Source organism: Lagenorhynchus albirostris, chromosome 2, assembly GCF_949774975.1.
Source record: "Lagenorhynchus albirostris chromosome 2, mLagAlb1.1, whole genome shotgun sequence".
Classification (NCBI taxonomy): domain Eukaryota; kingdom Metazoa; phylum Chordata; class Mammalia; order Artiodactyla; family Delphinidae; genus Lagenorhynchus; species Lagenorhynchus albirostris.
In genome coordinates, this window is record NC_083096.1 from 124,595,828 (window position 1) to 124,612,795 (window position 16,968).

A 16,968-nucleotide genomic window follows, 5' to 3' on the forward strand; every position below is an offset into this window, starting at 1 on the left:
CCACATGCCATGGAGAGGCTGGGCCCGTGAGCCATGGCCACTGAGCCTGCGCGTCCGGAGCCTGTGCTCCTTAACAGGAGAGGCCACAACAGTGAGAGGCCCACGTACCACAAAAAAAATAAAAAAGCAAAGAAAAACTATGTAATGAGCACCTGATATTTAACATTAACCCATTTTATTTTCACAACAAACCTATAAGATAGATACTACTCACCTTTTGCTGAAGAGAAACAAAAGCACTGTGTTTTTAAGTAATTTTCACAAGTCTATAGTTAGTGACAGAGCTGGGATTTGAGCCCAGGAAGTCTTGCAAATATTCATGCAGAGTCTGTGGATTTAACCCTTATAATATGGCACCCAGTATTGTTCATGGGACCTCAGAGTCTATCAAAAATAATTTGAAATATCAATGTTAAATGCCAGGGTAAATGCATTGCAGGTAATTTACAAGTTAGCAAAATAAAAGACTGCACGTACGAACACTCACTTATACTTTCCCAATTGGTTTCATCAAAGACACAGAAATAATGGAGTCAAGGTAACCAGACAGAAAAGAAACAGATACACCATGTTTTCAAGTTGTTTTCTTGACCTCAAGGTCATTACAAGGAGCATGAGGCTGACAGAAACTGTCGGAGCAGAGCATAGTTTTTACAAGATCTTGAGTTTTATGTCCTAGAGATCTTTTGTACTTGAGGTTTACAAAAAACATTCAGAAATAACTTACTCTCTTCACTTATACTTAAGGGGATGTTTATAAAAACTCATCTCGCTTAAATCAAGATCTTCAAAGCCAGATCTTCATTCAAATAAATATAAACAAATAAACACAAACAAATAAACAAGAGGAAGTACCTGATCACCTCTAATCTTATCTCTGCATATAGTTCTTCCACATCCTGTACAATCCGTTTCTGTGTGCTGGGAATAATATGCTTGAAAACCTTTAAAAAAAAACCTGCAAAATGAAGCACAATTTAAAGAAAAGAAAGAAACGTTACTGAGGATAAATCACTTTCCAGGACCTTTAAATTCTCTCTCATTTATTCTTCAGACCTCTGTGAGGTATGATTTATTATCCTCAAGTTACTGATGGCAAAACGGAAACATAAGAGACTTAACCTAAGAGCACTCACTTAAAAGATGCTGTCGGGACACATTTTAGATTTGTCAACCTCTCAGCCCATGTTCTTTCCCTCGTATACATTGTCATTATTAGTTATCTATTGCGAAGTACAAACCAACCCAAAATTTAGCAGCTTAAAACAGTAAGCTTTTGTTATCTCAGTGTCCGTGGGTCAGGAATCCAGGAGCAGTTAGCGGGATATGGCTCAGGGTCTTTGACTTAGTTCCTGTCAAATGTCACCTGGCGCTGATCCTCCGAAGGCTTGCCTAGGGCAGGAGGATCAGCTTCTGAGGTAGCTCGCTCACATGTCCTACATGTTGGTGCCTGTTATTGACTGAAGGCCTCTGTTAATCACCATACAGACCTATAAATAGGGCTGATAGACGTCTTCATGGCAACACAGTTGACTTTCCCCAGAACTAGTGATTCAAGAGAAACCATAGAAGCTGTTCATGATCTAGTCTCAGAAATCTCTATCTTTTCTGCAATATATTATTGGTTATAAAAGGTGACTCTATTCAAAAAGGGAGAGGTAATAAGGGAACATAAATATCAAGAGGTGAGAATCATCAGATGCCATCTTCAGAGATGGCTGTTACATTGTCTCCCTCACAGATGATGTAATTGTTTATATATTAGAAATATTAGCTATTTGACCTTTAGTCTATTGCACTGTTTGGGTAAGCATCATGAGAAAGACTAAAGTTATATACTTGTTATTAAGATATCCCTTTGTATAAAATGGTCATTTTTTAACACTATAGTCTCTTTCAGCATACCTGGCAGGGAAAATTCTAATAAGCTAAATTTTACTCTCTATATAAAAACATTTTAAGTATTGGGAAAACTAAAGTTCAGAGTTCAATTACACAGAGAACCAAAATTTTAAACTTTTTTTCTTAATAACAGAGAAGATTGATAAAAAGAAATACACTCCTTATATGCAGTGAAAGGACACTTCAGAATACGCTAAGTAAATAATGTTTTTGATAACATGAAATAAGTTCATCTATAGCTTGAGAACAGTACATTCACTTAGGATTAAGACCAAAAACATAAACTAAATTTTAATGGACTAACATTTAAATTGGTATTGCAAAAACATAGGTTTTGTATCACTTTGTGGAGATGGTATTACCATCTTGTCTTAGATCAGAATTTTATTATTTGCTTACTTAGTTGAATTCCCTCCTATTTTTTTTTAGCTTTCCTCAAATCCAAGCCTGCAACCTAGAAAGACATGCCTTCTTATTTTTTATGATGAGTTTAACTGCTCCAATCTTATAAAATACTACATACTTTATTCACTTTGTCTATTTTTAGGCAAATGGACAATTGTAGCAATGTCTTTTTAGAATTCTTTAATCACAACAGGGTTTCTCTCTTAATTCTCTGTTATGATTTAAGATAGGGATACAAATGTTACAAATAGGTAAATACAAATTTCATCCATAAGTGAAAAACAAATATGTTATAAAACATTAAAATGATCAATATATCAGTTAAAAAACAAACATGTATCTAAAAATTGAACATTTTATGATGAGAACTTATAATATTTTGACTTTTTAAGCAATGAATTTCAAATTTAGTCTATGAATTTTTGTCATTCTTTACAACAAATAACATGTCAGCACACCTCTCACTTCAGAATTCTGTTAATGGTTCAGTCTACACCACTGCTTCAGAGGAAATATGATGAGCATTACCTTATTGCCTATTGTAAAGGATTTATTATCTATGTGCATAAAACATGCATGCACATGTCACAAAATGTATACAGGTACCACTGAATGGACAGAAAAATGCCAAAATCAACCAGGTAGAGAATGCCAGGTTCACATTACACAGAAGTATGATGACCTTTTTCAATCAGGTTAGGTTTTCATTTTAGGGAATGATGATTTTTTACTATTGGCTTTACAGAGGTAGGGTGAACTTGAGAAATCATAGTGAAGTGAAGTGACCTTTCCTCTCTTTTTTCCTATTCTAGATTATTTACTACTGAATCATCTAGATGGGCCATAAATTTCATCTGAGTTATTCACTTTGATGAATGAATGTAAGAGGGAGGGTCTTCTTTTATTTTCAAGGGGACCAGAAAAATGAGTTAAAATATTTTTCTGTACCTTCTTTGCTGTTTTTTCATTTAATTTATGTGTGTCAAAGTTATGAATACATCACATTTGTATAAGCCGTTATGATTTTCAAGCATTTTTATATACAGTAGTTTAACAAAATGTGTGCGTTTTTACATTTCACTTACAGTAGAGTCAACTCTTCAAGCTTTGGGTGCTACATAAGAGAGAAAAAGAGAAAAAGATACATATATAATAGTAACAATTTAAATGACATGGACTTGCTACTCTATAAAGATGTACAATAGGAGACATATTCCTTGCTACAACTTCAATCATGCTTCATTCTCATTTGCCTCTGATAGTGTATCTCTCCATTCTAAGTGAGATTCTCAGGTGGAAAATGGGTATCTAATATAACATCGTTCTAAAACAAAAAGCAACTATTTCACCCAGTGCCCAACCATGGAGAATGATGTAAAGCAGTGGTCCACAACATTTTTGGAACATATATCCCTATGAGTAAAATTTGAAACTTAGCAAAACTAGCAATATATGCATACTTATTTGTAAATTATGTATATACATTTCTGAACTGGTATATTGCTTACATTAAATGACCGACAACAGATAAAATTTAAAAGATGAGATACAAATGCAACATAAATGGACATTTTATTATTTTTTTCTCATACTCCAACAGATCACTTTGTACCCACCTTGAAGTACTTGCCCTCCATTTTGGAGACTCTTGTAAGTTAGTTTAAAGTAAGGACGTTTAGAGAATTGTCAAGGGCAGTTTTAATGACATGCAACTTTTACCCTACATGCTGACTTTGCAGTCTTACAACACATATTATGTAACTTAATGTACTAACTTACTCATTCCTTGCAAAATTCTAACTAGATTATGCCTGAGAAAAATGCTATCTCATAAAGGTAAAATAACTTGTTGAAGGGAAGTAAAATCTAATTTCAAGGAAAACTTGGGAGGTGATGGATATGTTTATGGTCTTGATATTGTTGGTTTCACAGGTGTATAGTAATTCCCAAACTCATTGAGTTGTATATATAAAATATGTACAACTTCATATACATCAATTATACCTCAATAAAGTGATTTAAAAACAATAAAAACCCTAACATATGTATAAAAGGGATAACTGTATAAAAAATAAATAAAATAAAATACAAAAATTCAAAGAAAAATAAAATAAATAAATCTTAAAAATTCCTTAATTTTCTGACTCTTGTGTCAAGATATCTCTCTTCTAGATTTTATACCACATTTTTGATTATTAGGAAGAGACTAGAATTATAATTCTCTACACACACACACGCACATGCACACGCACACGCACACACACCCTGCCCATCACCCCTTTCATCCTCTCATTTGCAAGGCCGTTATTATAAGAGTAGCAGTTACATATTTTGGTTTAGAATGGTACTAGAAATAGCCTCATTGCCACCCCATGTTAAAAATGATCTTCCCTGATGACCTGAGATTTTACTCCTTCTCATTGGGCCCTTATCTGTGAGATAATCTGCAAAATTTGAAAAGGAAATAAATTCCTGTGTTGAAAGAACTTGCATTTCTAATGTTATCTCATTATTATGTATTTGCTTGTTTGTTTGTTAGTTTATTAATTTAATCCTGATGATATTTCACTCTTTTTTACAACCAAAGTCCAACTCCATCACCCCTGTGATGACTTGGTCATCCAAGGCAAAGATGATAAAGGGTAAATATCTGAAACAAATGGGAGCATCTCAATTACTGGGAACTGGAGAGCACATGTACATGTAAGAAGTAAATACATATTATTACATTGAAAACTTTGGGCCAGTCAGACAAAGTTGAAAGTGGACCAATTCCAGTTTGCATCTCTTGACTTAGAATTTACAACTTACAAAAATCACCAAAATGAAATAAGTACTCAGAAAACCCTAAGGGAATCCTAAGTCCTTGAAAGTACACAGCCAGGGTCCATTCAACTCAAATCAGAGCATTAACAAGTGCTTCAGGGAAAAGGTAGCTTTTGTGCTGGGCACCAAAGAATGAATAGTATTTCCAAATATCGCAAGGGGTGAAGAATAATCATTAGCAAGAAAAGAACGCAGTCAATTCATCTGAGCATTGTGTGGAGAGTTTTTTATACTCTGGGGTACAGGATGTGAAATATGGTGTAATAGAAGGTAGGTTTAGAAAGGTCTCTTAGGGCAAGACTTGAGGGATCTTAAATGTCATGATAAGACATTTGGGCTGGATTCCATAGGCATTGGGAAGCCATCGGAGGGCTTTGCAAGAATAGTAAAATGATCTACTCCCCATCTTCACAAAATGTTTCTGGAAGCAGTTGGGAGGAATGGGTGGGAAAGATATAAAATATGGCTTAAACTAGGGTATTGGTTGTGCAGTTTAAAAGCAAGAGAGAGAAAAGGTAGTATTTGTATGTTTCAGTGTCTGATTAAATACAAGGAAAGGATAATTTGAAGGTAATTCCAAGTTTTCTATCTCAATAACAAGGTTGAATAGTGAAGTTATTAGCTGAGGCTGGGAGCACAGGAAAAGAGATTTGGAAGAGATCTGAGTGCTGAGTTTGGTTTGGGACATTCTGAAATCGGGTGTTAATACTGGATACACAGTCCACCAGCAAACAGGATTTTGGTTGTGTTCTTAAAATTCATAGCGATATTTCCAAAATAAATATTTGATCTTATCACTTGGTCCTTGAATCCTTCAGTGGTTTCTTCTTTTTTTTTTTTTTTTTTTTGCGGTACATGGGCCTCTCACTGTTGTGGCCTCTCCCATTGCGGAGCACAGGCTCCAGACACGCAGGCTCAGCGGCCATGGCTCACGGGCCTAGCCACTCTGCGACATGTGGGATCTTCCCGGACCGGGGCACGAACCTGTGTCCCCTGCATTGGCAGGCGGACACTCAACCACTGCGCCACCAGGGAAGCCCCAGTGGTTTCTGATTGTCCCTAGAATCAAGTCCTAACAGCACAGCATGGCATAGGAGGCCTTTGTGTTCTAGCACCTGTTGACCTCTCTGGCTATGAATCTTGCCATTCTGCTGTCTCACAATAGGGGTTTAGTCATCCTGAAATATTTAATTCCCAAGCTGTGACATGATCTCTGTCTTTCAAGCCTCTTCATATGTTGGCCACTTTGCTTATAAGCCCCTTCCACATACCCCAACCCTGGCTACCTTTGACTGGCTGCCTTCCACTAGGCCTTTAGTCTCAATTCAGATGTCACCTTCTCTCAGAAAATACCCTGAACCTTTTCTCCTAGAAGAGGAAGCTCTCCAGATTTACTCCTATTTGCTCACCTCTGTCAAAGTACAAAGATGCTGTGTTAACCCTCATGTTCACAGCATCTAACATGGTGTTTGGAACACACTCTGTTACAAGAAAGCATTGTGGCTTTTTCATATTGATAAAGTAGAGCCATTCTTATTTTAATACACTTTCAAATTGATAAGAGAATATTAGTAGAATTGCATCATCCCCTTAGACTGAGGAACACTGTAAACTCAATGTGTGATTACAGAAGAGAAGCTGGTATATGTTGCTCAATTCTGACTTCCCAGGATTTCTTCTTCGTGAACGTGGTCTCTGCAAAGTGGTTGTGTTGGTATATTGTGGGATGAAATTTGACATTAAAATCATGGGCACATTGATATTAGAAAAGCAGTTCAAGCAGAGAGGAAAAATCTAGTCAAGGCCAGGTTGTCAGGGATACAGGACTCACTGCAGTCAGGGAGATTGACACCTGCACTGTAGCCTTTGTTTATTTGATGTAGGGTTAAAAGGCAATATCCTCCCTGTGCAAATCAATCTGTCACAAGTAAGGCAGCCCAAAGGTCTCTAATCTAAAATTATTAATTTCATTAAAATTCATAAAATAAATAAGACATACATTTTAAATAGGCTAATAAAGTCTAAAATCATTAAAATGTCCTAACATATTATAATAACATTAATTTATTCAAATGTACAACTAAAGATAGATACCCCTTGGGGCTAAGACAGCGATGCATGATATTCTTCAGTCTGTTCCTGGGAATAAATGATACATTGTTTTTGAGCCTTAAGTGCCAAGCAATACAGTAAACCAATAGGTTGCTATAGCAGCATGTTCACATAAATTTTCATTTCTCGCTGGTTTCTAGCAGTTCCTACTCCTCCCTCTTTTTACTTTTTTTTTTTTAATTTACCTTGCACGTCTGTGAAAGCCTAGATGAGGTTGATAATGTGCATGTAATTGATACTGAGTTTGGCACATCTTGAAATCATGATGCCATGATCCTTTCAGTCACTCTCCTAGATCTTTTCTTTAAAAATAATTTCCTGTAAGCTCAATATTTTAATATTTTCCTGCCCTCTGAGAGGAAATGTATCCGTTCTAAGAAACAGACCCTATCATTGAACAATAATAACACCTATCATATATCTAGTGCCTACTGCATTTGATATATATGTTTGTGTGTGTATATATATATATATATATATATATGCATAGATATTACATTTTATACATTTAAAAAACATTCTTACATCAACACTTTGAGATTGGCTTCATTTTTCCCATTTCACAGATGAAAAAACTAAGCATTAAAAAAAAGTAAAGACATAATTCATTCAGTAGAACACGCAATAATTACTTACTGTGCAACTATTAAGTGCCCAGTGCTCTACTACATATTTAGGGTACAATGAATAACAAAACCAACCAGGATCCTTGACTGAATGGAGTTACACTCTAATGGGAAATATAGAACATAATCAAAAGTCACACAAATATATGAAAACTTACAACTGAAATGGTGTTACAAAGAGACGTATTTGATGTTATAATGATGATTTGACCAAGTCAGAGAGAACAAAGTAACTCCATAGCATCACTAGAATTTGGACTTTAGAGACAATTCTGGACTTAAAAATATTGCATTCTTGACACTCTTCTAGGTTTTATTTTTTTCTGTCATTCTTGATATAGCATGCATATACACTGTGGGGAGAGATTTACTACCACCCAAATATTTAGTGAACCTAGGGAAGAAAAACAAAAGAGAATTGATGCTGAAGGTGTGTGTGTGTGTGTGTGTGTGTGTGTGTGTGTGTGTGTGTGTGTGTGTGTCAAGGAAGGTAGCCTGAGGAGGGAGGTGAAAGCCCACTTCATGCTTCTCATCTTGGGACTGTGAGTAGTCTGAAAGGCTGACTCCATTGGAGGCTAAAGACACCTGCTGTAAGATGCTGCACTGATGGACAGAGTTAAGCCCGTAATAGATGGTTAAAAGGCCTCGAGTCCAGGGAAATCTCCAGACAGCTGGCTGAACTGGACCCTACATTTTTGTTTGACTTTCTACCCCATTAGTTTCACCTTATGGATTGAACCTGGCTTTCCTGGCATGAATGCCACATAGCACTTTGTTATTTAGCTCCACTGGTTTTATTCCCTGGTTTAACTTGATTTCCTTCAACCAACCATGATTTCTGAATTGTCTCTCCAAACTCAAATACAATATCCTGGTTTCTACTTGGTGATCTGAATATATCAATTGCTACTTTGGGAGGATACCAATAGTCAGAAGACCTGGATTTGAATTTTGGTTCTACCACTTATCAGATGGTAGAAAATAAATTTACTTAATTTTTTTAAATTTCTTTTTTTTTCTCATCTGTAAAATGGAACTAATAATGCTTACCTCCTAGGATTGCTATGAAGATTAGTTGTTATACATTTGAAAATGCTTAAATGTCAGTTTTCCACACTCTTAACACTAAACTTTTTTTGTACAATGTTGAAATTTTTATGTTAGATTACTTCAGTCATAAATGTGTTGAGAATAGCTAACATTTTCTACATACATAAAGCATTCCTGCTCACACTGAAAAGACTAGAAATACAGTCATGAATTCAAAGCCAAATATATACCTAAGCTGGAACTTTATCACTGAGAGAGGCATTATAAGGTGTGTTGTGCAAGGACCTATATGCCACCTCAGTGTCATCTTCAGATTTTCAGGTATAGCTAAGGCCCTTTAGATAGTAACTGTGTCATATTTGTCTTTTTTCCTTTGGTTCCTAAATCAAGTATAAGAGGCATTTACTCATCATTTGATAACTAAATTAAAATTCATTTCCATTAAGACCATACCAGAGTTCTTACTATTACCCATGACTTTTTCTAAAGCTCTTTTTTTTGAGTTATATCTTTAGTTCATACTACTTCTTGGAACTCCCACAAGCCTGAAATCTAATGCTGGAAGTAACGTTCCTTTTCTTTGTAAATATAACTCTTATGACTCCAGAACTACTTACCTTCCCCTACTGTCTTCTATCTTTCCTATGCTACCACCCAAATATCAATTAATAAGACTGTATTCATCTTATCCAGTTGTACGACATGATATATTATTATCCTGTTCTTTTGCAATTCTAGTCTGATAAAAGGTCTATTATCATTCAAGAACACCTCTCCCACTCCGATTTCAAGTTATTTTAATACAGTGTTGTTGTCTGACACACACATGTTTCCTATACCAACAATGAAGTTTTTCTGTGACTATTTGTACCTGAAAGTTTGTTTATCTAGAAATATCTATTGTTACTCCTGATCTGGAAAAGCAGATAATAAACAATAGTCCCAAAATGTGTAGTGAGGCTGGATTCATATAGAAAATGAATGAGGTCAGGTTTAGCTGCTCCATTTATTTTTGCACCCTCAACAATCAGTGCCAATGGCTATGTGGTCAGTTCTGCTGTTGTTATGTTGTGGCCATCCTAGATAGCTACTGCCTAAGAAAGGTTATGATTGTGAAGCTTGTTAACATTTCATGTGTCAGAAATAGAAGTATCGTCATTATTAGTATGTTTTCCACGTGGTGCTTCTGACTGACACTAAAAAATGTAAAGAACTATTCTAATTCAGAGCTAGTTCGTTGGTCAGGTTATGTCAGTTATGAGTTGGCTGCATCTGCTGGCAAAGCAAATAGCTTGCAGTGCACGGATTTATGAGACATTAGCAAAAGACAGAAGAAAGAAGAGGGAGGGCAATGGTATTCAGTATGTGTCCTAGTCCATTTGAGCTACTATAACAAAATACCACAGACTGAGTAGCTTATAAACAAAAGAAATTTATCTCACAGTTCTGGAGGCTAAAAGTCCAAGATCAGGGTGCCAGCATGGTCCAGTGAGAGTCCTCTTTTGGGTCCCATGCTTTTCATTGTATCCTCGTATGGCAGAAGAAGCTAGGGATCTCTCTGGAGCCTCTTTTATAAAGTACTCATCTCAACCATGAAGCTTCCACCTTCATGACTTTTAAGCACCTCACAAAGACCCCACCTACTAACCCCATTGTCTTTGGGACTTAGGATTTTAATGTATGAATTTTGGGAGGACACAGTCAGATCATAGTGGTTTGGAACAAATTCCTATTGGAGGCAGAGGGTAGAGGACAGCAGAGTCCACAGTAATAGAAGAATCTTATATACATGGGGTCCACTGAATGGTAAAAATGCAAAAAATAGAAACGACCAGGCATTTCTAAGCAACCACTATATGTTTCTGATCTCCTGCTGAGGAAAGGAATGCCATATTTCATTCCTAGCTTATTAGAATTTGTTTCTCTCTTTTTGAGGGTAGGGGCTATAAGAAAACATCTCTCATTCTATAATCTAAGTCAGTATAAGAACCATTCTTTTATAACTTGAAAGAGTTAAGTATTTAGGAAAAGAGAGAATGAACTCCTAAAAAGGCAATATTCTGGATTTAGTTCCCTGGTTTCATTGCAAGGTGTGTTGTTAACTATTGCTTGAGTTGTCACTTTCAGATTTCACATCACTGATGCAAGGAAGTCTGGTTTCAAGCAAGTCTGGGATAAATATGAAAAATCCAGTGGGACGAGGGTCATCCTGTGAATAGGCTCATGTGCACATGCCTGAAGCCTGTCAAGGATTTTCTTTAACACAGAATAACAATTCAGTTTGTCAAATACATGTTTGATAAAAAAAAGAATGATTTTCTTTTCAGAAAATATACTTATATCCAAACATATTAGGATAAGTCTGTTTCATTAAAAAAAGCATCATCAGTTAAAGAGCTCTTTTCTTATTTGTTTTTAGTCAAGGAGTGAAATTACATTAGGGTCATACATGATGGGATTTCTAGGCATGGTTCAATTTTTTTGTATCTAATACCTAAGGGTAGACGTATTCATCTTAAAAGGGTCCCCACAGTGACTAAACCACCCGCTGTTGTAAACACCTGTTTATATATCTGATTCTTCTTGAAAGATCTTCAAAGATTATGTGTTGTCCAGCTTAACCCCTAATCACCTAATATAGAACTCATCTTTGTAGTAAGTAATGACTATTTTCAGAATTGGTTTAAATAGCTGAGAAACCCTCCATCTACCACTACCCCCAGGATCTCTGTAGGAAAATCACAGAAATACACCTTCCAGAGATATACATCATCTCAGAAGTCTCTCTCCCTCAATGTCAGCTTTGGAAATGCTGCCCCAGTCATCTACCAGGTGAAGACAGGTTCTTAAATGGTGCTTGATGAGTCAGTACTTCTAAAACTCCCAACTATGGATGAAAGGAAGCTTTGGACTCTTCCAGTCATCTCAGAGAGATAACGTCCTCTAGAGGAAGAACATTACCCCAGAGAAGATGCTTTCCTTTTTTTATTGACCATAATCACCTGCCAGGCTGATCGCAGCAGCAGGAGTTGCTGCTGCTAAAGTGTGACTGATGTGCCACTTTGGTAAGAATTCACATAACACTGCTGGACACGGGCCAGGAATGGGTCTGCATGCACAGAGCATGGATGCACTGCATGATTTAGCACCATCTGGGGCTTGCCTTCAGACACGTTAAAGGGCAGAGAATTGGAACCCAACTCAGAACGACAGCCATAAGGAACATAAGCAAACAGTGCTGTGAAGTAACTGATTACACTCCCTTGATATTTCCTCCCCAGAGCCTAGCCAAATGAAGACCCTAACTAATCTTTTCTCAATTCTTTAGTAGCAAAATGAATCTTGGTTTTGGGATATGGGGCACAAAAGGGATTTAATAGTCTTGGGAGTTGCTGAGTCCTCTGGAGAATGTAGCCATAGCAGAGACATGGGCAAATTGATTTAAGCCATAATGCTGAAGCTTGCAGGACAATGAAACTGTGAATTTTTATACATAACATATACTAATTGGTTAAAAATAAATGTATTGATGTGATGCAGAAAAATAGGCAATAACCATTGTGGGATTTTAGCAAAAATATTGATAGATTTGCAATATGAGACAGATGACTAAATGCTGTCATATCCTTGATATTTGATAACCTGTTTTCTGTCTCAGAGTTGGAGGTCATTAGGTTTATTGCTCAAGTTAAAGTTTTTTAATATTTATTCAACTCAACGTTTTATTAATCTGATTAAAGTTTGAGTTTTGGATAAGCCAAATTCAGCTATTACATGAAATACAAATAATTCCCAGATGATCAAGCATGGTTGCTTATTTTAATCTGCATTTAACTACAGTATATTTTATCTAAATTCAGATGCAAGTCACATAACATAATGCAAAGGAGTTCAACCTAAACTCTCAGGGGAATGCCATTTATTAGCATCTTCACGATTAAAGAAATATTTAGTAGTAAGACTTGAACACATTAAAGAAGAAAAGCTAACTGCCATTTGAGCTATGAGCTTACATATCACATATTGTGATCAGCACATTTCTTTCACAATAAACTTTGGGGTTAGTTAGGGAGAAGTTATTATTTGGTTGGCATCTCATTATAGCAGAATTCATATTTAGAGAGAGAATTTTTTGACAGGGCCACTGAAGGGGACTTAACAATCCCTGTGTTGTGGGGATGTCACCTGAACTCCATTGACCTATGAACTATGTATTATATATCCAAGATACCACTATTAAAGTGCTATGTAGAACTCAAATATAAAATGAAGTATGTCCATATGGCCTTGCCTTTTAAGAAATTTAAAACAATTCAGTTTATTTGGGTAGACTTGTATGTATGGAAGCTGCTAGAGAGAACAACGCAAGAATATGGCTTTGGTTTTATAAATTCTACAACAATTTGGAGAGCAACATGTAGAGCAAGAGGCAGAGACAGAGAGAGAGGAGAGTCATTTAAGGAGAGTAGAGTAGGAGAGATAGGACATAGGTCAGACTTAAATGAGGAGGGAGGAATCTGGTTCTCAGAGATAAAAGAGAATGGTGGCCATTGGGGGAATATTCAGGAAAAGTGTGAAGCAAAAGCGAGACTGTCAAGCATTGAAAACAGTAGAGCTATGCCGGCCTATCTGAGAGTAGGGGCCTCTGCTGGTAAGTCTGGAGCGGGAACGTTGAGTAGTCAGGGTGGAATCAGGTAAAACTGAATCCTATATGGAGGCCCAGAAAGGTTAAAGGAGTTTCCAAAACACATTAGTAAAGTGTGGCAAAGATAAGACTCAACTTTAAATATGATCCTCAGTATTATACTGCAGGCTTTTTCTAGGTTTAACAGCAAGCCATCTGTCTGGGTTATGTCTACAAAGTAGCAATAAGTGTTGACCCTGGACTCAGAACCATCCCACCACAGTTGTAGAATTAACTTTCATGAAAGTTACCTAATAATATTATCTGAAATGGCTAAGACATATTCTAGCCAACATTTTAGAAATCATGAGTTTGTGTTTTTAAAGGAATCGTTATATTTAATTCCCTTTACTTTTTCTTGACTTTAACAGTTGAGATACCATTGCTGTAGTGTGTTTAATTTTCTAAAATACAAGTCAATGTATGAATAGGACATGTGGCTATCTAAGCTTGGTTTGTTATATAGCACAAATAATCCCATGGGAACAGTCTACCGCTGTCATACAACCTCTCTTCCCTAATATCTACTACTGTAAGGAAATATAATTGCACTATTATCATGTTATATGCTAACAGCAGCATGGTCAAAACTGTCTATGTGTTGCCATGACAACCCCATCTAAGATAAAAATGGTATTCACAACACGTATTTACCTAGAGTTTATTTTTGTCCTTTAGGCTCTTCAGTGGCCAACAAGGAATTATTATTCAGAATTTTAGCACAAGATCCATTCTCACTGTTACCAATGTGACACAGGAGCACTTCGGCAACTATACTTGTGTGGCTGTCAACAAGCTAGGCACAACCAATGCGAGCCTGCCTCTCAACCGTAAGTAACACAGGGTTGCCAAAATGCTCCCAGGGCCTTTTGGCTCCTATCTATAGAGCTCAGCCTGATGTGACATGTTCCTTACACAATATCCTTACACAGGAAATTTGGCCCCAAAATAATCAGGGTGTTGGAGAATTTTATAAGCCCTATAGAATTCCATCTGTGCTTAGAAAAATATCTTAGATCTGAGAAAAGGGAAAAATCACATAAATAATAGGATCCACTAAAAATGTCTTCTGACTGAAGACAGTTGGTTTGGTAGAATTTAGTTTTTGTTTTGTTTTGTTTTTAAAAATGTGTTATATTTCAGCATAGATTAATTTAGATTGAATTTACTCTTGGTTGGCTTTCTTTAGATGTTTATCTTGAGATAGTGAGAATTTCACATGCCATAAACAAAATAAAATAGTAAGTAAATGATCATGGACAAAATATTTTATCCATATAGATAATGTTTTTACTCAAAAGTGTATTTTGAAATACAACTTAAGGTTTTACTAAAATAGGTACTTTATTTCTAATGTGTCTTAGTTCCGAAGGACTAGAAATGAAAAAAGAAGAGCAAACACAAGGATTAGTGGAAGGGAAAGAAATATATGTTAATGTTTTCTCCTACAATTAGTTTTAGTGCTTTTCAGAAGCTGAGTAACCAACAAATTGTTATAACCATAAACTATTCCTGATTTTGAAGTGGAGTGTTTCTCAAAATGTTCACAGAAAACTATAGAGAATACATGGTCTTTTCAGTTCCACAAAGTTATCTGAACCATACTGATCTTTGATAATTTATATTTTTATAGTAACCTGACATATGTATATTTATGTTATCATCCTGTGTTAGTAAGCTGTCTCTGAAAAATGCAAATACTGTGAGTTTATCACAGACATGATCATTTCTATTTTGCAGAAATGGGGAACGGGATATGTAATATCCTTACTGTTTAAAAACATACTATAATAAGAAGTTTCATGATTTATGAACTTTGAATTGCCATGATTTAAGAAACTCTGTTGTTAAATAAAATATATCAGTTGGTTGTTAATAGAAAATAATCATTTGAAAATGATTTGTGCTATATGTATTTTTAAAACATCACATCATTTATTATTCTAGCTTAATATTACGAAGTATTTCTTAGTATCCCGCACTCTGAAAGAAAAGCATTGCTTGCTGTGCAATAGCCAAAGTATAATATACTTGCTTAAGTTTCTTCCATGAGGATTATTTATTTTGTGTAATTATGAATAATATCATTGAAAATATTATAGAGCAATATGAATTCCAATTTAATGTAAATATTGATACTTCTTTTGGTATGTTATTAATATTTTAAATGTTTTAAATATTAAGAGCCTGAAGGAGTAAATGAATTAAACAAAATAAAGACAAATTTAAGGCTTAATAACACATTAACTTTTGCTATTTAAATTTCTAAATCACACTCTGATTTTCAAAACCGAAGCATTAATGACTGTGATGAATTAGGAACAATTATCACTGATCTGTTTGCTTTACCCTGGCAACCTTAGTGCAGTCCTCTGGATATAATGCACTGCTGAAAAGGCTCCTAAATGTGGTATCTTCAGAATGGACTCTAATTGTCTTCCTTTGCCACTGGCTTTCTGTAGGTAGAAGTGCTAAGAATTACTAGTGCAATTTGATTAATTCGTTAAGAAAGACATGCAAATCTTGTCTGTAATTTTGAACACAGCCCTGAAGTTTGAAGAAATATCTGTGTATTAAAAACTCTTGTATGACCTCACCGGAAACTCTTATTGCACTAAGCATTTCTATTTTTTACAGTAATTACTTTTGTATAGTTTTTATCTCTCCACCAAATTATATTTGTTGAGAAGACAGTATCAATATCTGATTAATCATTTTATCTCCCATATCGCTATGCACAGTGTCTGCTATTTAATAGACAATTAGCAAATCTTTAGTGAATAAGTGAATTAGTTAAACATTGAATAAGTGATGGAATGTATCATGAATAAATGAATGAATGAACTGAGTTTTAGCTGTAGAATGTGTATTATAATCTCTAGTTATACAAGGCAATATCACAGTGATGACAACACTTGTTGTGAGCTTACTATACAATAGATCCTATTCTAATCTCTTCATATGGATTTGTTCCTTTAATACTCACACAATCCAAAAAGGTAAATTCTGTAATTCCCTTCTTACAGATGAGGAAAACAAGACGAAGAGAGTTAAAAGCTTGACCAAAGTCAAATGGTTCATAAGTAACAAAGCAAAAATCTGAATCCTGACAGTCTGGGTTCAGGGCCTCAGCTTTTAACTTCTATGTTTCACTGTCTCCCACTATGATAAACATAAAACCATCGATGGAGATAAATTTTATCATTTGCAACGTATTTTGGAAAGATATACCTCTACATGTAACATGCTTGCCCTTCTTAGGGTTTTTATGAACTTAAATAATTTAGGGTGCTATTCTTCAATAGATAAAAACTTTATTTAAATAAATGTTTAGAAATAAACAACATCCACCAGATATAAAAT

At 35.5% G+C, this 16,968-nt stretch overlaps 1 protein-coding gene across 1 annotated transcript in view; it reads left to right on the plus strand.

Annotated features, from left to right (window-relative positions):
• Window positions 1-16,968, plus strand: part of NEGR1 (neuronal growth regulator 1) — a 914,014-nt gene that overhangs the window by 722,178 nt on the left and 174,868 nt on the right. The window contains exon 6 of the mRNA XM_060142536.1: window positions 14,284-14,435. Coding sequence (XP_059998519.1) covers window positions 14,284-14,435 — 152 coding nt within the window. The remainder of the gene's footprint in view (window positions 1-14,283; window positions 14,436-16,968) is intronic.